General features: G+C 38.8%; 1 protein-coding gene across 12 annotated transcripts in view; it reads right to left on the bottom strand.

Moving 5' to 3' along the window:
• The window catches only part of TCF12 (transcription factor 12), a 402,065-nt gene that overhangs the window by 29,751 nt on the left and 349,142 nt on the right, over nt 1-23,172 (bottom strand). For 5 of the 12 annotated variants that reach the window (XM_070054251.1, XM_051821977.2, XM_051821978.2 and 2 more), the window contains 3 exons: nt 20,104-20,182; nt 10,721-10,794; nt 8,644-8,850 (listed from right to left, as the gene is read on the bottom strand). In XM_070054251.1, coding sequence (XP_069910352.1) covers nt 8,644-8,850; nt 10,721-10,794; nt 20,104-20,182 — 360 coding nt within the window. Of the gene's footprint in view, nt 1-8,643; nt 8,851-9,589; nt 9,662-10,720; nt 10,795-20,103; nt 20,183-23,172 lie in introns of all 12 variants that reach the window. The other 7 variants (XM_070054250.1, XM_051821974.2, XM_051821976.2 and 4 more) reach the window with 3 other exon arrangements.

Below are 23,172 nucleotides of genomic sequence, written 5' to 3'. Positions count from 1 at the left end.
CAGCAGATGGGGGCTCACTCTATCTGGTGTGCTCTCTTTCCCACACACAAATCCAAGAGAATTGTTCAAAAAAATGGAATAATAATAATAAAAAAAAACCTAAAGAAGAAGAGGACTATGAAAATTGTATTTAAGAGAGAATTAAAAAAAGTTTCATGAAATCACATCAAGGACATCATTTCATTTCATTTTTAACACTTTAGGGTGTTTTCTTGCTAACCAGGAACTACTTAATGATGTAAGAGGAAGGTCAGTTCAAAATCCCATTTTATAAATATAAATATGGGATAATCATAATATATAGCTGCAAATTCTCTGAAACCTTAAAAGCCTAGGTCTGTTCTAAATAGAAAATAGCACCAGAACAGTTGGCTAAAAAAAAAAAAAAAAAAAAAAAATCACAGGACAAAGCAAAAGCTAAGATTTCAATGTTTGTTTATAACAATGTAGAGTTTAAGCTTCTTATGATCTTTGCTACTATGTGTTAATTCTGCTCTTACCTAGTTTTTTGAACTATTAAAGTAATTTAAGCCTTTTAAAATTAAAAATTTTGTCACATGTGCTTATATATGTCTTTATTATATATTACAAATGTAAAAACAGTTTATAGCTCTGGAAGATATGACTAAACAGTAAAAATCAATTTTCACTCATTTAAGTGATGATGCATCTGCTGAATTCTGATTTCCTTTTATTTCAATAATATAAACAATTCTTTGATTTTTCTGAAACTTATAACAAAAAAATGTTCTATCACCTCCTTTCTGATGAAAAGCTTGGCACACAAAGAATCATTATCTAAAGGACAAATCTTAGAGATTTTGCCTTTCCTTTAAGGAGATTCAGAAATGTTTCATTTATTTTGAGATGAAAACACCAGCACATATTTTTGCTTTTATGGAAGACTACAAAGTAAGTATTTTTTTTTTTCACACCAACCTACAAATGATTGACCTCCAAAGGAAAAAATTTAATTGGCACAAACAGCAAAACTATAACCCTTTAAAAATGGTCTAAGACTAGCAGAAAGCTTGAAGTCTGGAGTTTTTCACATTAATGAAGTTAGCAGGAATTTTTTCTTTGTAACTTGATTCCCCTTGCAAATTGCACTCATATATTTTCTGGAGAATTTGACTTCCACAGTTCTTATAATTCTCTTTAACCCTTGCTCACCCTGGCTCCCATGTCCCTTCCTTTAATCTGCAGTTCCACATTGAAATGGCTCTGTCTACACACACAACAGGTGTATAAACAGTTCTTTGTCTAAGCCCAGAGCCTGTGAGGCCAGCCAGATAGGGCCCTGTTTAATTGTTCACTTCGTTAGCATACAGCTGACAGGCTGCTGCTATTGGGGGAGTAGCAGGCAAAAGCAAACCCAGCTTGCTATGCTCTATATTCCAATTATTATAGAGAGTTTCATTTCATAATAAAAGTCTCATCCCATTAAATGACATCATCCTGTATTCTGAATTTTCACAATCTGTGTATGGTTTTATTTTACTTTTGTGGGAGCACCCAACAAGAAACTTGCTTTCATTGAAATTGGCCAATAGCTTTAGCACTCACAATGAAAAAAAATGTTAAATCTAATTAGTTGATGAATAAGAGGTCTTGTGAATTAAGGAACAGACTGAAAAGTACTCAGTATGAATTCCTCTGATTCTGAATTCTATTCTAATAATTTGTTTAATTTGCACTATTCACTGAATGCTAATGATTTAAATTAATCATTATTAATCTATAGACTAATTAAATGATCTTTATGTCCTGTCTAGCCTGAAGTCATTTGTTTTATCTGAAGTAGGGTTTTAAGCTAGAAAAATGGTAATATTGTACTTGTTTTGTTTCCTTTTAAATGATATTTCCAAAATGTATAACCTCTATGGTTTTTAAACTTTAAAAAAATGCCACTTTAATATGTTACCAAAACCCTTAAAAAGCACTGTTATATGATCTTAATAAAGTTTTAAAAAAATGGTACTTTTAGGAAAACATGGTCAGAAGTAATGAATGAGTAGTTATAAAAGGAAAGTTCTTCTATTCAGTTGAAACCTAGATGCATAGCTTCTACAGTATATACATCTCTAGTACAAAAATCACGTGTTGCCCAAGTGGAAAGTTAAATGACTCTACATTTATTCTGATAAGTGATAAAAATGCTGAGGTAATTTTGAATAAAATGTTACCCTATTTGCCTGTTAAGTCTTTAACAACAATCTTCTTCCCCCCCACCCCAAAGAAACCTTTTATTTAAGGAATACAAACTTCATGCATTTCATAAGTACAACTTTAGGAATATAGTGATTTTTTCCCATCATACCTGCCCTTCCACCCACACTCCACCTCTCCTCTTCCTCCTTCCTCTCCCATTCCCAGTCCCATTCTCCACTAAGATACATTTTTGATTAACTTTATACACAGAAGACCAGCCATATATATAGAGAGAGTTCAACAATTGGTACAAAAAACAAAAAATAAACAAATGGTTCCTCACAGCGAGAAAGGGCTGTTCAAAGTCATTGCATCTTGAAATTAATTTCACTTTTTTTTTTTTAAGAAACTTAATTAAAAGAAGCACCTAAGAATGATATATCTTTGGCGAGCACTTAGACATAATTATAATACAAGTCTTTGAGGACAGAGGTCCTGCATGGAAAGTTAGTATAGTGACTCCTGTTAACAACAATCTTAAGTCTCTTAAAACTAAGAAAAAAAGTTTCTCTAACTGCTTCAGAATTTGGAAAACAGACATTTTAAATCATTATGTAAAGTAGTTTTAAATTCTGCAATTTAATATTTCTTACTATGCTCTCATAACAAGAATGCTATACAACTACAACAGATTAAACAATAAAAAAATCAAGAAATTTTTTAAAAATTAAGAAAAATGCCTTGATTAAATTTCCTTAGAACGCATAACAATGAAATCAAAAGACATCATGGGATTTTATAACAAGCTGGTATAAAATAAACAAGGATTTTTAAAGATCTGCATCAAGTTTCCAATAGTGCAAAAAAAAATTCTATCTGATTTCATTTAGTTTTGGTCTGAAGCTGAAATCACTGTATGAACGAAGACTTTTTGTTTTAAGTGCTATCATTGGAGTTGTTGAACCTAGCCACTCAAATACAGTAACTTTATACTGCTGAGATCTTTAATGCTCAAATGAAATTAATTATTCAATTTTCAGTTTGCCAGTTAAAATATGCCAGTTTGCCATATTTTTCACTCTGTCAGCAGTTTATTTCAAAAGTTTACTTCCCTCTTACCTAGGTGAGTGGGAACAAAACTAAAGCCAAATGACAAAATTTTAATAGTTCAAAAGCAGTGATTTTGCTTTAAAGTTTAAATGATACATTAGTATCACATACTGATGGTATTTGACAAAAAGTTCTAAGTTTTATATTTGCTTAAGCAAATATAGAGAAATACAACAAAACTTGAAATGGAGTAGGAAATGAAGTACAGGAAAGTGGTAACACCACTCAAAATTACTAAAAGATGCAAGGCTGGCTACAATAATTATACAAAAAGGAACATGAATTACCCATTTCTTACTTTCTTTTCTTCAATATATCATTATCTTTCAGGGAAATTTAATTTTTATGTATATTAGGTAGTTAAAAATGTTAAAAGCCTTTTATGATTGAAACCTCATTTTTTAAAAAATTTATTTTTTTTAATTTGAAAGTCAGAATTACACAGAGAGAGGAGAGGCAGAGAGAGAGAGAGAAGTCCTCCATCCGATGGTTCACTCCCCAATTGGCCACAACAGCCGGAGCTGCGCCAATTCGAAGCCAGGAGCCAGGAGCTTCTTCTGGGTCTCCCATGGGGGTGCAGGGGGCCAGGTAGTTGGTCCATCTTCCACTGTTTTCCCAGGCCATAGCAGAGAGCTTTATCAGAAGTGGAGCAGCGGGGACTAGAACTGGTGCCCATATGGGATGCCGGCACTGCAGGCCAGGGTGTTAGCCCTCTGTGCCATAGCGCCGGCCTCTGAAACCTCATTTAACTGATGCTCATCAAGAATGTCCAGCTAAAGGAAACAATAGTCAAAATTAAGATTTTTTGGTATTTTGGTATCTTGTGGACATATTTTTTGGCAGGTGATAGTTTTATCACCTTGAGGTAAAATATAAAAGTCCATTTCCGGGGCTAATGTTGTGGTGTAACAGGTTAAGCCTCTGCCTGCGGTGCCGGCATCCCATGTGGGCACCAGTTTCCAGCTCTGGCTGGCTCTTCTTCTGATCCGGCTCTCTGTCATGGCTTGGGAAAGCAGTGTAAGATGGCCCAAGTGGGAGATCTGGAAGAGGCTCCCGGCTCCCGGCTTAGGACTGGCCCAGCTCTGGCCATTGTGGCCATTTGGGGAGTGAACCAGCGGACAGAAGACCTTTCTCTCTCTCTCTCTCTCTCCGTCTGAAACTCTGCCTCTCAAATAAATAAATAAACTCTAGAAATAAAAGTCCATTTCTGGAACAATCAAAAAATACTATTTATTTAAACTATAACACAATAATACCAGTTGTACATGATCTTACTGGCTTAGTCTTGTTGGAATGAAAAACAACGTAGACAGAGGTTCTCAAAAACAGAGCTATTTTCTCAAATGACAGTTTTAAAGTATGTCTAAGCAGATTTTATACTATAAGTAGCTGATCACTGATGTGTTTGTTCTATAGGCTGGGGGTTGAACTTTTGTTATCACTTTCTCCTTGCCATCAACTCCAATTCTTATACCCCAGAACATCCTGACTCCATTCTAATAATCCAATGACTTCAACAAAACCCCCAAATTATTAATTAAAACAAAGTAAGAAAAAAGTTATAGAATCCAAGAAAATGAAAAAGCATACTGACCACTTTTATCCATGCCAATTTATGTTCTAAATCATGAGCTGGAAAAGTATGGCTCATGGCTAAATCTTGTCCTACTCTTCTTTTTTTTAAATAAATAAAGAAGTGCATTTTGGTAAATATAATTTTACTGCAATGCAGCCATACCCATTTGTTTTCATATTGTCCATAGCTGTTTTCATGTTACAATGTCAAAGCTAAGCAGCTGTGACACAGACCAGGCAGTCTTCAAAGATGAAAGTATTTACTTTCTGGTCTTTTATAGAAAAAGTATACTTTTCTACATGCTAAGGGAGAGAGCAATATCACATTTAAATCCAACAAGTATGCTTACCTATATTAATGCCCATCAGCAAAAATTCCATTATAACAAAAATGTTATCTGAATGTTCTGTGAAGTTTTATGTTTATCAGAATAATTCTACTCTCTGCAAGAAATAAATGGAATGATGAAAATATATGTTTTAAAGAAGCTAGTCTTGGGGCCAGCATTGTGGTCCAGCAGGTTAAGCTGCCACCAACAACACATCCTGTACTGGAGAGGTGATTCAAGTCTCAGCTGTTTTGCTTCCAACCCAGCTCCCTACTAATGAACCTGGGAAGACATTTGAAGATGGCCCAAGTTACTTGGGTCCCTGTCACCCACCCACATGGAAGACCAAGATGGAGTTCCAGGTTCTTGGCTTCAGCCTGCCCAGTCTGGGCTACTGCAGCCATTTGGGGAGTGAACCAGAGGATGTAAGATCACTGTCTCTGTCCCCCGCACCTCCCTGATTACTATGCATTTCAAATAAATAAATAAATATTTGGGAGTGTACATGAAGAAGAATATTTGGATTAAAAAAAAGCTCATTTTACAATTTCCATTTTTATTTATTTGAGAAGCACAGAGACACAAAGAGAAAGGCAGACACAGGGAGAATTCCTATCTTCTGGTTCACTCTGTAAATGCCTTCAACAGCTTGGGCTTAGGGCTGGAGTTGGGCCAGGGCTGAATCTGGGAGTTAGAAATTCAATCCCAGGTCTTCCACATGGGTGCAGAAACCCAACTACTTGAGCCATCACAACCATAGCTTCCCAAGATCTGGGAAGCTGGAGTCAGGAGTTGGGACAAGGAAGTAAACCCAGGCTTTGATTTGAGAGGCAGGCATCTTAACTGCTAAATGCTTGTTCCCCCAAAATTAAAAAACCTTTAAAACAAAGGTTTATTTTGTTTATTAGAAAGTCAGAGATGGGAGAGAAAGGGAGATATGAAGGAAGAGAGAGGGATACCTGGAGGGAGAGACACAGGGAGAGATCATTCATCTGCTGGTTCATTCCCCAAATGGCTACAACAGCCAGGGCTGAGGCAGGCCAAAGCTAGGAGCCAGAAGCTTCTTTAGGACTCCATGTGGGTGCAGGGGCCCAGGCACTTGGACCATCTTCTGCTAGTTCTACAGGACATTAGCAGGGAACTGGCGCCTGTATGTGATGCCAGTGTCACAGGTAGCAGCTTTACTCAACAGGCCACAATGCCTGCCCCTGTTCCCACAAAATTCATATAGTGATACAGAATTATTGATGAACTGAAATTTCTGTGGTCATTTTGTAATTTTGATAATGCAACCTCTGTTTTTAGGAGCCTAAAGCAAATACTATTTTATATGAAAACAGGAAAAAGTATTTCTGTAAAGTTAAAGTTATATGAAAACAGGAAAAATAAACATCTCTATAGTTCAGACATAAAATGGAAAGTAATTCTTTGTCAAATAAGAGAATTCATGATCAATGAACAAAATACATGAGGGAATAATAAAAGCAGATAAACTCAGGGCCAGCAGCCAGAGGCTCTGCCATCCCATATGGGTGATGGTTTGAGTCCTGGTTGCTCCACTTTCGATCTAGCTCCCTGCTGATGCCCTGGGAAAAGCAGCTAAGGATGGTCTTGGGCCTCTGCACTCATGTGGGAGACCCAGAAAAAACTGGCTTCAGATCAGCCCAGTTCTGGCCATTGCAGCCATCTGGAGAGTCAATCAGTGGATGGAGGACCTCTCTCTGTCTCTCCCTGTCTGTAACTCTGCCTCTCAAATAAATAAATTGTGAAAATAATTTTTTTTTAGAAGGTTGGGAGAGGCCGGCATGGTAGAAGGTTAAGCTGCTGCCTGCTGCCTGCAACGGCGGCATCCCAAACTGGCACTGGTTTGAGTCCTGGCTGCTCCACTTCTAACCCTGGGAAAGCAGAAGATGGCCCAAGTGCTTGGGCCCCTGCTCCCACATGGAAGACCTGGAAGAAGCTCCTGGCTCCTGGTTTTGGATTGGCACAGCTCCGGCCATTGTGGCCATTTGGGGAGTGAACCAACAGATCGAAGACCTCTCTCTGCCTCTCCTCTCTGTGTAACTGACTTTCAAATAAATAAATAAATCTTTTAAAAAAAATTCTGGTTGGCTGGCGCCGCGGCTCACTAGGCTAATCCTCCGCCTAGCGGCGCCGGCACACCGGGTTCTAGCCCCGGTTGGGGCGCCGGATTCTGTCCTGGTTGCCCTGCTTCCAGGCCAGCTCTCTGCTGTGGCCAGGGAGTGCAGTGGAGGATGGCCCAGGTGCTTGGGCCCTGCACCCCATGGGAGACCAGGAAAAGCACCTGGATCCTGGCTCCTGCCATCGGATCAGCGCGGTGCGCTGGCCGCAGCGCGCCGGCCACGGCGGCCATTGGAGGGTGAACCAACGGCAAAGGAAGACCTTTCTCTCTGTCTCTCTCTCTGTCCATTCTGCCTGTCAAAAAAAAAAAAAAAAAAAAAAAAAAAAAAAAAAAAAATTCTGGTTGTTAAAGATATGTAGGCATGAAATATCACCCATGTTGTTGGAAAATACTTTTCTTAGAGACCAGGCAGCTTTGTTTGATGTTTACTTTGGAGACTCCAAACTGAATATAAATTGCTGGCTGACATGTGACTGTGAAAATCTGGAACCAATCCTCTTTTACAGAACACAAGCCTTTAGCATTTGGGGCACCTAATTATTCTGATGATAGGTGAGAGTTAGCCTTGATCACATGGCTGACAGCTAGAAATCTGTTTCATAGGAGAATATTTCACAGCATGCCATAAACATGTATACACATGGTATCAGTTAAACAAAGCAGGCTCAATCAGAACCTCATTCTTTAAAAGACAATTTGGATAAAAAATAAGCACAGAATTTTCGATGTCAATGGCTGTAAAAGTCTCCATTTATTTCCCTAAGAATTACCATGTTTTTAAAAAGATGGACCGAATTATTTTCTTTGGGGATTAATCTAAAATTGTTTCCTTTCTTTGATTTTTACAGTCAATCTTAAAACTTGTCCCCCATTTTTTGTTTCATTTAGGAATAAAGCTTAAATTTGGACTTATACAAATTGGAGTTTCACATTCTTTCTGAAGCTAACCGAAGGCTGGTTCCAAATTATAAACAACTTTTTTTATACCGGGATCCTTGAAATGTATTCTTGCTTTACTACTTTTGCTATTCAGAGTTCCAGTCTCTAATTCAAGGCAAAAACTATCATGCCGATTACTACACAGCAGGAAAAAAATCCAAGTTTAAGCTAAAATGATCTCTGTAGAAAGTTTCTGCTTTTTGCACATGGTCATAGTAGTATTTAATAGGCCAAAACTCAGCAATGACCCTGCACAGGACAGTAATGGACATTCTTATAAACCACTCTTTACCTTCCTTTCAAAGTGAAAGACCCTTTGCCACGAAAATTTTGTGAAAAATTATTTAAGACAATAGGTTTTTGTCATCATTACAAAAAACATGAACATTATTTTACCATTGAGGCTGATCGACTGCTTGTAACAAGGCTTGATCCTCCATAGTTTGAATTGAGGTTTCCAATTGGTGCATTATGGGATGGTCCCAATAAACTGTGTATATCACTGTGACCAGCGGGCAAACTGGTGGAAGGTCCCACAGCATGGTTCCGCAGCACGTGGATAGCATCATCCAGCCTGTCTAAACGATCCTCCATTCGAGACTGCTGTTAAGGATTGGAATAAATATGGAAGTTACTGCTGGTATATGTTACATTCATTAAACCACTATACTTCCTACTTTGGGATCTACAGAAAACAGCAAGTAAAATGTAATATCAAATAGCTTCAAAAGCAAGTACCTGCACCAGAAATCAACAGAAAAGATAAAACTATGCTAAACTTTCAAACCTTCAGAAATAAATCCTTGTTTCATAAGATGAATTTCCCAATTTACTATGTGGATCTTTTCTTTTTTAGCTTCACAAAAGATGAAGGCTACTGTGTTGATATTCAATTATAATTTATTTTAAAAAACAATAATCTGTATTTTAAATTAATCTTTAAATGATGGCAATTCGGGGAAGGATCCTCAAATCCATCAAGTTTAAGTTCTAACTTTAACTGAATAAAGCTACCTATCTTAAATGGTAAACACACCCAGATATATTCTTTGACAAAAATGAAGAAATGATAGTCTTCCTGTGGATACACACATGCCCCAAACAGAAACTTATTAGAATTTTAAAAACCAAAAGCACATGCCAGTAGAGCTCTTTTAAAAAGACTCACTCTCAATAACATAAGAGACAAAAGTCTGTCTTACATACAGTTATTAAAAACGGAAATGGTCAATTGCTGGATTTTAAAAGACTTGGAGTCTGTATGGCTTGAAGATTTTAAATAGATAATGGGAAGTATAATTAACTGAAACACAAAAAAGGCACCATCTAAAAGAAATAGTACCTCACAGACATCCTTTAAGAAGGACATTGCATCTTGCAAATGCTCGTGAAGTTGCTGCTCAACTCGATTTTTCTGGCAAAGTCAAGACAGAACAGGAGGCAAAGCACAGGTTAAGATTAACTCCAAAAGAGATGAGGAAATAGCTGTTGTGCACATCAGCATAACATGTTAGTAAAGTTAACGCGGAGACCTGCGAGATCTACTTGCATTAAGGTACAAGAAGGCTAGGGTTTAACATGGAGGTTACGAGGTTAGCATCTAAATAGCACACAGTTTGCTTATATTTGCTTGCAAAATACATGAGAAGAAAACTCTTTAAATTTAAAATGTTCTGTTAGTCACAGAAAAAGAACATTTCTACTTGCAACATGAACAACAGTATGATTCAGAATTCCATCAAATCATCCTTATTTTGTTTTTAATATACTTTGTAATTCTGGGTTAGAAATGTAAGTGTACAAAAGCAACAGTAGTTAACATTACAAATTCTTCACACTTGAGTATCTAGGAGGTTTGATAATTCTACAGCCTTGATAACATTCTGCTTGTATAACTGGCATAATTATTCTTTTTTCAATAAGAAAATATGGCAAATAACACTGTCATGACAAAAATAACTGATACTTAAATTTTTTAATGGACATGTGATAAATTATACACAGTATTATAATGAAGAGTAAAACAAAACACAACTATTTTGCATTGCTGGACTTGATTTTGTTGCCTTCCTTTGTTTCTTTTTCCCTCAAAGTTTTCTCGTATGTTTGAAACTCTAGAGAAAAATTAAGCCCTGGATTTGTCAAAGAAACAAAAATCTCATAACACTATTTTAACACCAGCTGTCCAGACATCAGAAGCCTGATGTCCCAAAGAACAAATGGCAAAAGCCATACTCAATGTGTCTTGTATTTTTCAACTAAATCAGGCCATTTGTTAGCAAAGAATTCATGTGTAATGCTATCCTACTGTTTCTTCATTGTTACATGAGATCTACAAAAAAAGAAGAAAAAGAAGGGGGGAGGGGAGGCAGAGAGAGAGAAAGAGAGAGAGAAGGGGTAGGAGAGAGAGAAAAGAACTCCACACTATCATAAAATCCTGTGTGGCCTGCAATGACCTGAAAGAGGCTCTTACCAGGGAGTGGAGTGAATTTTCATAGCTTGGAGATGAAGGAGCTTGCCCTCCAGGTCTGGGCCACTGACTGGTACCTGTTAAAAACCAAAAGCACCCACACACTAAGTAATCTTGATAAAGTTCTGAAGGAACAGTAACTATAAACAAATTTGCATGAAGATTTTTGTTTAGCCTTCAGTATGGTATTGGTTACTTATGAGCCCAACACATAGAAAAGCCCTCTTTAATTATTAATACAGCAATGTAGGCAGCTGAAAAATCAGAGAAAAACAAACTTTAAAATATAACTACTTTCATGTTTGTATATTCTTTAGAATGTCCAAATGAATACATATCTTAAGAAAATGTACTCTAGTACACAACACATTTTCCCCCTTCCTGCCATGTTTCTATGCAGTCTTTGATAATGCTATCAATGATTATATTAATAGTCATCCAGTTCTCTATACCCATTTTGCTTAACTACACATTACATTTCATTGCTGGACATTTGGATACCAGCAATTGACTGTTATAAATAGCGGTATATGCACTATTGTGACATTTAAATTTTTTTAATTGATTACTTCATTTGAAAGGATGAGAGACACAGAGAGAGACATTCTCCATCACTAGTTCACTCCCCAGATGGCCTCAACAGCCAAGGCTGGGCCAGGCTGAAGTTGGGAGCCAGGAGCTTCATCTAGGTCTCCAATGTGGATGGCACTGGCCCAAATACTTGGGACAAATTCTGCTGTTTTCCCAGGTACATTAGTAGGGAGCTGCACTGGAAGTAGAGTGGCTGAAATTCAAACCAGTGCCCATATAGGATGCCAGCATCACAGGCGGCAGCTTAATCTGCTACACTACCAGTGTGCTATACACACTGGCCCAGATTTTTAAATTTTCTTTGGTGGGAGTATGTCTTCAAGATAAGTAGTGGCTGGTGCCGCGGCTCACTAGGCTAATCCTCCGCCTGCGGTGCCAGCACACTGGGTTCTAGTCCCAGTCAGGGCGCTGGATTCTGTCCCGGCTGCCCCTCTTCCAGGCCAGCTCTCTGCTGTGGCCAGGGAGTGCAGTGGAGGATGGCCCAGGTACTTGGGCCCTGCACCCCATGGGAGACCAGGATAAGTACCTGGCTCCTGCCATTGGATTGGCACGGTGCCCTGGCCACAGTGCGCCAGCCGCAGCGGCCATTGGAGGGTGAACCAACGGCAGAGGGGAGGACCTTTCTCTCTGTCTCTCTCTCTCTCTCTCTCACTGTCCACTCTGCCTGTCAAAAAAAAAAAAAAAAAAAAAAAAGATAAGTAGCACTTCTGAATTAAAGAGTGTGAATATACTTATGATACTTAATTTACAAGCTCAAATTGCTTTATTATTAAAGGGTAACAATAATAAACTGTCTTTAGTAATGCACTGAGGAAACAATTTCAAATGACTACAAATGCATTTGGGATCATCTGCTACAAATTCTGCCAACATCATTTATACCAAAATGATGATTTAATTTTGAAAACATCACTACAAAAACTTTCTTTAAATATTATTATTTGACTGATAAAAATACAATAAAAATGCAGATAGAAAAAGGATACGAATTCAGAGAAAAAAGAATAAACACAGAAAAACTTATTCATTCAGGGTATAGAGCTGTGGCATAGTAGGTTAAGCCTCTGCCTACAGTGCCAACATCCCATATGGGTGCTGGTTTGCATCCTGACTGCTCCACTTCTGATTCGGCTCCCTGATTATGGCCCAAGAAAGCAGTGGAAGATGGCCCAAATGCTTGGGCCCCTGCACCCACGTGGGAGACCCAGAAGAATCTGCTGGCTCCTGGCTTCAGATAGGATCAGCTATGGCCATTGCAGACATTTGGGGAACGAACCACCAGATGGAAGAACTCACTCTCTGTCTCTTCCTCTGTCTTTAACTCTTAAGTAAATAAATCTTTTTTATAAAAGAAAGAATTCATTCATATGTTGGAGAGAATTCCATGTTTTAATGGTATAGCCAAAATACCTTTAAAAAAGAAAAAGACAAAAGGCAGGCATTGTGGAACATCAGGTTAAATCATTGCTAACATCATATACACCCCACATCAGAGGGTCCTAGCTATTCATCTTCTGATCCAGCTTCCTGTTAATGTGCCTGGGAAGGTACCAGATAATGGCTCAAGTACTTGGGTCCCTGCTGCCCTTATGGGAGAGCTGGATGGAAGTCAAGGCTCTGGGTTCTGGCCTGGCCCAACCCCAGCTTCTGCGGTATTTGGGGAGTTAACCAGCGGATAGGAGGTCTCTCTGTTTCTGTCTCTCCCTCTGTCACTCTACCTTCAATTAAACCAATTAAAAATCATTCCTATTTCATGATTGTGCATATGAAAGTGAGTTATACAAAAAGTATTAAGGACTATCAATTAATATGGATTACTGTTTGCTATTCTTAATTAAAGCTTCAGTCACAGCCCGAATTACATTGGAAATCTGATGCTTGGAAGTTCAAGATTTACTTAATTTGTCTCACTTAATGGTTAAGTGAAGTTTAAACCATATTCTGATAGAGCTTGAGTTGCAGGGAAAAATTTTACCATATTTAGGTAGCTAATGATAATGTCATACTACAACTTAATTTGTGATCTCAGAAAAACTCAAGTTAATCTGTACCTGATACAGCTAATTTTAGCTGAACAAAACCAATTAATTATTGGCTGTATTTCTGTCAATCTCATACATTTCACAAATTAAAAAGTTGGATACACAGATTCTTAATGATAAGATTTCACAATTAGCTCTACATATATATTTCACAATTAATAATATATAAACATATACTATTGATTATACAGATACATTTCCAACACTAAAATTTTAAGAAAAAATTTAACTTGCATATCAGCTAACATATTTTTTGCTTAAAAGCAAGTCATAAACAAATTATGTTGAGAACCTTTAAAGGCTTTCTGCTAGACATAAATATGCAATCATAAATGAATTACATAAACAAATCATGGACAATATAAAACTGTTCACTGAAACAAAAGCTTGTGTACTAATTTTACAACGAATAGGTAGAATTTAGCAAAATTCACTACCTGGCTATATGAGGAATTCATATAAAATAATTAGCCAATATTTACCACCGATTTCAGTGTATTACTTCTTTCTAAGCACTGATGTAGAATTACAAATTATAAGTTAATCATAATTTATTTTTAAAGACTTTTAAACAGGGCCAACATTGTGTCATAGTGGGTAAAGATGCAGCCTGTGGTGCTGGCATCCCATATTGGCGCCAGTTTGAGTCCCGGCTGTTCCACTTCTGATCTAGCTCCTTGCTAACACGCCTGGGAAAAGTAGCAGAAGATGGCCCAAGTACTTGGGCCCCTGTCACCCACATGGGAGAATTGGAAGAAGCTCCTGACTTTAGCCTGGCCTAGCCCTGACTTTTGTGGTCATCTGGGCAGTGAATCAGCAGGTGGAAAATCTCTTGGTCTCTCCCTCTCTCTCCCTGTAACTCTTTTAAACAAATAAACAAATCTTTAAAAAAAAGACTCTAACAAAAAATTACTTTCTCTTAATTATTTGTAATTTTTTCCTGCTTTTCCAATCCCCTTGGGAGATCAGTCTGTGATAGGAAGATGATCATAAATTACTTAATACACATGGAAAATTAATGTAAGTTTTATGTTTCAACACCTCAGGTTATTTTTGTGTTTCTTTACTAAAGTGCAAAGGCTGGAAATCTGTCTGGTGGTAGACATTTATAGAGGGTTGTTCTTTATAACAGATAAGCAGAAGTTTAACTATTCTGTCTAGGAAATAATTTCTATAATTACATTGGACTTTTCACTGGCCACCCTAAGAAGTTAACTCTTATTCAAGAAGGACATCAATTAACTTACCTGATAATAAAATTTATTGAACATTTCCAGCAAATAACGTTGCTGGACGGCTAGGATAAAAAACTTAATCATTTAACTAGAAAATTTGGAGTGGCTTTGATCATTAAATCTAAAATTGACCCAAGTATTTTTGATTTGCTCTCACTCTGAGTAGGACCTAGTATTTCACCTAATAAAATTGGCTGATAAACTTACAGAATATTTTGCGTGGCTGACAGAATTCTTAGGACAATTTACTACATATTTTGCTGTCCTATTTTTGTTTCTCTTTGAAATCTTACACTAAAAAAACTTCCACGAGATTCCCCCATGCTTGGAAGAGGTTGGCTAATTCCAATCTTTAATACAGCATTGAATTCTTTGCTTTCTAAACATGGCCCCAGCCGATGCTTCCATCATAGCGTTTCTATGGAAAAGCAGGTCATGCGCTTTCTTAATACCTGAGTCTTTGTTATGTTCTTCCCTTTATGCCCTAAAAGCTCCTTTCTTTCTTTATTTTTTTAAAGATTTATTTTTATTTATTTGAAAGACAGAGATACAGACAGAGACAGAGACAGAGAGAAAGAGAAGTCTTCCACCTACTGGTTCATTCCCTAAATGGCTCCAACAGCCAGAGCTGAGCCGATCCAAAATCAGGAACCAGGAGCTTCTTCTGGGTCCCCCATGTAGGTGCAGAGGCCCAAAGACTTGGGCCATCTTCTACTGCTTTCCCAGGCCATAGCACAGAGTTGGATCGGAAAAGGAGCAGCCGGGACTAGAACCAGTGCCCATATGGGATGCCCAAGGCCAGGGCTTTAACCCACTGCACCACAGCACCGGCCCCCTTCCTTACCTTTTAAAATCCTACTCTTCAGGAAACCTATCCTGACCACTAGCTTAAAACACATTCTGACAGCTCTATTTTCAATGTGTTCACCTTCCATTTTCTCAACTGAAAACTCACTGAAGTCAGGTACTTGATCTAACACCAGGAAAACTGACAGAGGACAAAAATAAACCTCAACTTATTAAAGTAGGCCAACTTAAGATTTCTGTTTGTCTCTTCCCTTTATTTTTACCATGAATGCTCAAAGTACTGATACAGAGTACTGTAATTACTGAGCTTTGATTCACTTACATTTCAGAAGGAAATAAAGAAAGGCAAAGGAGGGTTTAACTTGTCTGCCTTCCAAGCATCCTTAGTAAACACATTTCTTAACAGAAATGTTGTCTTTTCCTAAATGACAATTGTAGCAGGACATGGGCATTCCTCCCTTGTTCCTTGTTGTTACAGCCTTATCTGTTCACAAGAGGACTGGGGATAGATCTATCCTTTCCTACTATGGACCAGGTCAGAGTAACTCTATTCTTAGCTTTTGGGATAAATCCTGATGCCAAAGACAAACATGGTGGTCCCATTCTGTTGCATTCAATGGTGTTAGGACCCATACTGCCCAATGAGACATAGGAGAAACCTGCTGATGCAACTTCAAAAAAGCTTCCTAAAAAAACAAGGAATAGGGCTGGCACTGTGGTGTAGTGGGCTAAGCCTCTGCCTGTAAGTACCGGCATTCCATTTGGGCGCCGGGTTCATGTCCACTACTCCTTTTCTAATCCAGCTCTCTGCTTACGGCCTGGGAAAGCACTGGAAGATGACCCAAGTGCTTGGTCCCATGTACCCACATGGGAGACCTGAAAGAAGCTCCTGGCTCCTGGTTTCGAATTGGCTCAGCTCTAGCCAATGCAGCCATTTGGGGAGTGAATCAGCAGATGGAAGACCTTTTTGTCTCTCCCTCTATAACTCTCTCTCTCAAATAAATAAATAAATCTTAAAAACACACACACACACACACACACACAAAACAAAGAAGAGGTGGTCCTTTTTCTTCTATTGGACACTGTTATACCTGCATGTGGTACCCTGAACTGCTGTTTTGCTACTAGTCTCAACAACTGCAAAGAGTGACCAGACCTTGCCTGCTGTGGGTTTTGTGTACACAAGGTAGCAGATCTTCCCTTTCCTCCAGCTAGCTAAGATAACAGCTTCTATGCCTCTCAGAGGAAAGCATCCTAACTGATACAGTATTTCAGAAGCTTCTTAGTAAGTACTCTCTAGTTACTAATGTATGCTTCTTGGGCCGGTGCCGCGGCTCAATAGGCTAATCCTCTGCCTTGCAGCGCCGGCACACTGGGTTCTAGTCCCAGTCGGGGTGCCGGATTCTGTCCCGGTTGCCCCTCTTCCAGGCCAGCTCTCTGCTGTGGCCAGGGAGTGCAGTGGAGGATGGCTCAAGTCCTTGGGCCCTGCACCCCATGGGAGACCAGGATAAGTACCTGGCTCCTGCCATTGGATCAGCGCAGTGCGCCAGCCGCGGCGGCCATTGGAGGGTGAACCAATGGCAAAGGAAGACCTTCCTTTCTGTCTCTCTCTCTCACTGTCCACTCTGCCTGTCAAAAAACAAACAAATGTATGCTTCTTGCCTGAAACCTTCTCAAGAAAATAATGGGGATTTAACAAGGATGACTGCCTTAGAGGCTCTGCACCTATGAAGTCTGATGCTCAGGCAACAAAGAACAGGGCAAGTGCAGACAGCACACAGTGGGTAGGGAACTTTATTCTGGATAACTAGGCATTGTCACCTAAGTTCCAAAATGATTCCCACATATTGTATAGGAGCTTTGGTTTGCTCCTTTTCTTTTTCACTCAGATTGTGAATACTTTATTGCAAAGTGCTTCCCTTTCTTCTTCCTCTCTTTCCATCTCTGCCATGTCATGGAGCTGGCACATGCATGTGTGTGCTCATGTTTAGGGGATATGAAAATAAGAAGGAAGCACTATGAGAAAGGAGCGATGCACCTACATAAAATCATTGTTTGATTTGCTGTTTCAGCAGGACTGTGTGAAAGTATTTCTCTTTGATTATGACTGCTGAGTTGAAAAGGAAGTCTATTAACACCTTCATTACACAAATGAATAGTCCAGATTTTCATTAATCAGCTAAATAAAGGAATGTTACCCCTTAAATACCAAATAAAAATGGAAGAAGAAATGTCTAAGTCTACTTCTCCATTTCACTGATTGATGTCCCTTCACAGATGTGGAGCTCTGCTATAGCTTCCTGCTGGATGTTAACAGAAACTAAAGGACACTGTGGCAGCCATCTTATGAGGCAGAGGAGGAAAGGCAGTGGGAATGCATAATAATACCAATATCTCAGATGAGAAAGTGAAAAGGCTGTGGCAAAAATGATAACACTGCATTTCAGTGAAACTGTGCCAAGAGGGTGAGTAGGGCTAAATTTACATCATTCTTCCTGTAATTTCAGTTCTGTTCAACAACAACTTTAAGTCAATGGGTCTTTCATAGTCTTGTCTATGTGGGGAACAGCTGTTCAACTTTTACTAGACAGCTGAAGCCATGGTGTCTGAGAAAGTGGCAGAACCTGCTAATAGTTGAAAGCAGCTGCCAATAGTTCATCATCTCCAAAAGGGAATGCTTCTTGCAGAGTTAACCAGGCTAGTACACAAAGCACAGGTAACATCAAGGTCTGTGGCACCTCAAAGCCTTGATTTTTAGAAAGCCTGAACAATGCAAAAAGGCTGAAAAACAAAAACAAGAAAGAAAACTATACAAACTTAACTACTGACTTGATCAGTAAAACATTTCTGAGGTCAACTAGTTGTTGGAGGTATACAGTAATTTTATCCAGTTGCCTTATGTCTTCTTCAAAACAGTTTTTTCTTCAGCAAGGTTTTTCTTCAACTATTGCTTAGAAAACTATTTTTTCAGGTTTTAAAATTATTGATAAACAGGCATTAAACATTTTCATGTAATTATATCTATTCCTGGTAAGTTGAAACATTTTCACAGTAACAATTATGTCTCAATAAATCCATACCATAACACAGCATTTAGAATATGTTAAAAACCAATGTGAAAAATATCAGGAAAAACTACAGGAAACCTGAACCACTTACTTGTTTATTTCCACTAACAATATTCATGTACATTTATAGAGTTCTTTTCCTTAGGGAAAAAATTATTTCATCCTCATATAACTATATGAAATAAGAACTCAGTGGACCCAAATATTAAGACAGACTAGCAGAAACACTGATCTCATACGTGGTACATAGTAAGTGTGGAGAACAAGGGAAACAGAAGTTACAATTACTTCTAAATAGGTTATTTTTGTTTTTCTATGCAAAATTATGTGATTTAGCTCCTTTTCCATATTTTATCTTTATACCTTATTGTCTGTGTGTTGATCTACCTACTTACCTACCTATCTATCTGAAAGGCAGAGAGACAGAGACAGAGAGAGAGACAGACACATTGTTCCATCTGCTGGAACACTTCCCAAATGCCCACAACAGCTGGGGCTGAGCCAGCCTGAAACCAGTAGCCTGGATCTCCATCAGGGTTTCTGAAATGGATGGCAGGGATCCAAGTACTTAGCCTATCATCTGCTGCCTCCCAAGTGCATTAGCAGGAAACTGGATCAAAAGTGCAGGAAGGGCTGGCTTTGTGGCATAGCAGGTAAAGCTGTCACCTGCAATGCTAGCATCCCATATAGGTGCCAGTTCAAATCCCAGCGGCTCCACTTTCCAACCCAGCTCCTTGATAAAGTGCCTGGGAAAGCAGAAAAAGATGGCCCAAAAATCCTTGGGCCCCTGCATCCATGTGGGAGACCCGGAAAAGGCTCATGGCTCCTTGCTTCTGGCTTTGGCTTGGTCTAGCCCTAGCTGTTGTGGCCATCTGGGGAGTGAACTGGCAGATGGAAGATACCCCGCCTAACTCTTTCAAATAAGTCAGTAAATCATAAAAAAAAAAAAAAAAAAAAAAAAAAAAGTAGGAGCTGAAATTTATCACAGGAACTCTGAAATAGGATGCAGGCCTCCCAAGCAGTGACTTAAGACAAAATGCCTGATCCTCCTAGCTTTATTTTTATACTGTTTTAAGTACTATTCTTAGAAATTCTGACAAACTATTCTAAAAATCAGTTAAGATACAAATAAGTAACTCAAAGCTAATAAATATTGCAGTTTTCTCCAAAATGAAGGCAAAAGGAAGGTTCTACCTACATTTTAAAAAAAGATTTATTTATTTATTTGAAAGGCAGAGACACAGAGAGAAATATTCCATCTGCTGGTTCACTCCCCAAGTGGCCTCAATGGCCGGGAACTGGACCAGGCCAAAGCCAGGAGGTAGAAGCCAGGAGCCAGGAGCTTCACCCAGGTATTCCACCTGGGTGCAGGGATCCAAGCATTTGAGCAATCTTATGCTGCTTTCCCAGGGCACATTACCAGGGAGCTAGTAAAAAGTGGAGCAGCTAGGAGCAGAACTGGTATCCATATGGGATGCCAGCATTCAGATGGAGGCTTAACCTTCTTGCCACAGTGCCAGCCCCCATACATAGTTTCTTGAAGTCAAAATCTGATATTTTTTCTTGAATTTTTATTGTATCTCAATAAAATATTTCAAGTAGCTGCACACATTATTAAGTTGTTTGACAAAACAAAAGCCTACCTGTGAGAGGTGAAGGTGATCCAACTGGTGTTGATGGGTTTGATGGGAAACTACTGCTGGTATGGTCAGGAGAATAAATCTGACCAGGAAACAAGAGACAAATATGTGTCAGTATGTGACAACAGCAAAAATACAAATCCAATTACACGGAATTATTTTTATAATCTAAGACTCTTTTTAAATCATCAATTGTAGGACTGATATTTACACAAAGGCCACAAAAACCTCAGTTTTAAAACCAGGACTAAAATGTACCATGTATATTCTAATAAGAAAGGAATTAAATAGGTAATTTTTTAAATACACCAGTAGAAAATAAGTTTCTGATTGTTAACCAGAGAAAGAAAAAGTGAATACAAAGTTAACAAACCTGATACTTAAGTAGTCTAGTCTAGGATATACCACCTAGATTAAGTGGTATTCTTTAAAAACAAGCCCTCAGAAAAACATTTAACTTACATTTTGAAATGTTTTTAATAAACAGTTTGAAGCTATGAAACAAAAGATTTTGATAGTTGTCCCTTACCTCCCATTTAAAAAGTTTTGTTGAACCATGTATTTGTCAATTTTAGCTCCAAATGACTTGAGTGTGTTATAAAAAATTACATTTATTCTCAAAGTATACTCTGTCATCCTTGAAGAAACTGAAAAAACTCTAAAGTGTTTCAAAAAGTCTTTCCCAAATTATCTGTGAACTTCATTTCCCAAAAAGTCTACTTGGAGGTAACATCTGGATACATATGTGTTAGTACTCTGGCTGAAAGTTGTGTGGCAATACTTCATAGGTACTTCAGTGCCAAAAATAAGCTTACCAAATTAACCAGTAAATATTTTAGAAGTCTCCTTACTTCAGGAACCAAGGGCCCCTAGGAAGTGTCTTCTGGGACTTTCATATTTTAATAACAGCATAATAAATAACTTTCACCACTCAGCACTTAACTGAGGCACAGCAATCAACTTATATGGATAAACAGTGGTCAAATACTTTTTTTTTATCCAGACCTTTGAAAAAAGATTTACTTATTTATTTGAAAGGAAGAGTTAGAGAGGGAGACACACACACACACACACACACACACACAGAGAGAGAGAGAGAGAGAGAGAGAGAGAGAGAAAGAGAAATAGAGACAGAGAGACAGAGAGACAGAAAGAATCCTTCATCCACTGGTTCATTCCCAAATGGCCACATCAGCCAGGGCTGGGCCAGACCAAAACTAGGAGCTAGGAGCTTCATCGGGTCTTCTATGTTGCAGGTGCCCAAGCACTTGGGCCATACGATGCTTTCCCAAGCACATTAGCAGGGAGTGAAATCGGAAGTGGGCAGTTGGGATGGCAGCACCGCAGGCAGTTTAACCTGCTGTACCACAACGCTGGTTCTTGTCAAATATTTTAAGAAGAAAAACTACTTGAGTAAAAAAAGAGTTATCAAATAGAATCTGACTCTGCATCAGCTTAGTGCTCTGAAGAATTTAAGGAGGCCCAAATTATGTCATATAAAGGGTCTCAGCTTTTTAAAGGAAACATAATGATGTTTTTTCAATATCTGAAAAGGTCATATACTGAGACAAATTAATGTAAAACAAAATTCTGTAAGTGAAAATTAACAAATGCAAGGAATTTCTTTTTTAAAAAGGTAACACTTACTCAAAATTGCAAGCAGCCCGAATTCTACTTCCCTTTGACTACAAATGGATGGATGTAATTCAAATAAAACATACTAATTTCTATGATGTTAGTAAATTGTAATTATAAACAATTATAATTAACCCCAATTTCCTCAAACAGCCAGATCTAGAAGTTATATACTCAAACTGGAAAGCCATTTTGGAAAAGAAAAGCTATGGAAAAGAGTTCACAAGACTCTGGGAGAACTTAATAACAGGGAGGAAGTATAAAATCACTGCTGGTCTTAAATGTTGTTACCTTTTAAAAAATTCAAGGGGATGGCACTGTGGCATGCCAGTAAAGCCATAGCCTGCAATGCTGGCATCCCATATGTGCACCGGTTCCAGCCCCAGCTGCTCCACTTCCATTCCAGCTCTCTGTTATGCCTGGGAAAACAGTAGAGGATGGCCAAGTCCTTGGGCCCCTGCGCTTGCGTGGGATATCCGGAAGAAGACCCAGAGTGAACCAATATTTATTTGAAAGTCGGAGTTACACAGATAGAGGAGAGGCAGACAGAGAGAAAGGGAGAGAGGTCTTCCATCCACTGGTTCACTCCCCAACTGGCCACAATGGCCAGAGCTGTGCTGATCCGAAGCCAGGAGCCAGGAACTTCTTCCAGGTCTCCCACGTGGGTGCAGGGGCCCAATGGCTTAGGCCATCTTGTACTGCTTTTCCAGGCCGGAGCAGAGAGCTGGATTGGAAGTGGAGCAGCCAGGACTGGCACCCATCTGGGACGCAGGCACTGTAGGCAGCACTGCAGGTGGTGGCTTTCCCTGCTATGCCACAGTGCTGCCCCCTAATTATGTTCTTAACCATTGGTTTACTATCTGTCAAGCACACCCTTCCCCTTAGTACAAGCAAGCTCCAGAAAAGACATTTTCTTATTTACTACTGTAGTTTCAGGTTCATGCAACTCTACTTCCAATAAGAAACACACCATCCTTGCTAGGAATTTCCATTTAAGTGATTCTTTCAGTCCTTGGATGTATTTACCTATATTCTATCTCTTCCAGTTCCTTTAACGTAGATGTCCCACAGCTCTGGTTTCAGGTTTCTTTTCTATTTACCTGTGCTTTATCTGTTGGCAATACTGCTCTCCACAAAGTATCAACTATTCCATCCTGGTGAATGACTCCCAACATGACATCTCTATTATCACACTGGGTTGCCAGACTTATCCATCTGGACAGGCTCTTCTTTCATCTCAAGTTCAGTATGTCCCTATCTTTCCCAATTTTCTCTTCCACCTCAGTTAGCAAAATCATTCTCATGCATTCTCTCCCCTTTTCTTCCTCTCCTCCCCCTTTCCCTCTGCAGACACCCATATTCACAATTCTAGGACAGGCACACATTGTTCTCACTGCCATGACACTACTTTAAACCTTTCATGGTCCAGCACTTATG

This window comes from Oryctolagus cuniculus, chromosome 12 (genome assembly GCF_964237555.1).
Source record: "Oryctolagus cuniculus chromosome 12, mOryCun1.1, whole genome shotgun sequence".
NCBI classification, from domain to species: domain Eukaryota; kingdom Metazoa; phylum Chordata; class Mammalia; order Lagomorpha; family Leporidae; genus Oryctolagus; species Oryctolagus cuniculus.
The sequence above is the reverse complement of the archived record's forward strand: the minus strand, read 5'-3'. Positions and strand labels throughout refer to the sequence as shown.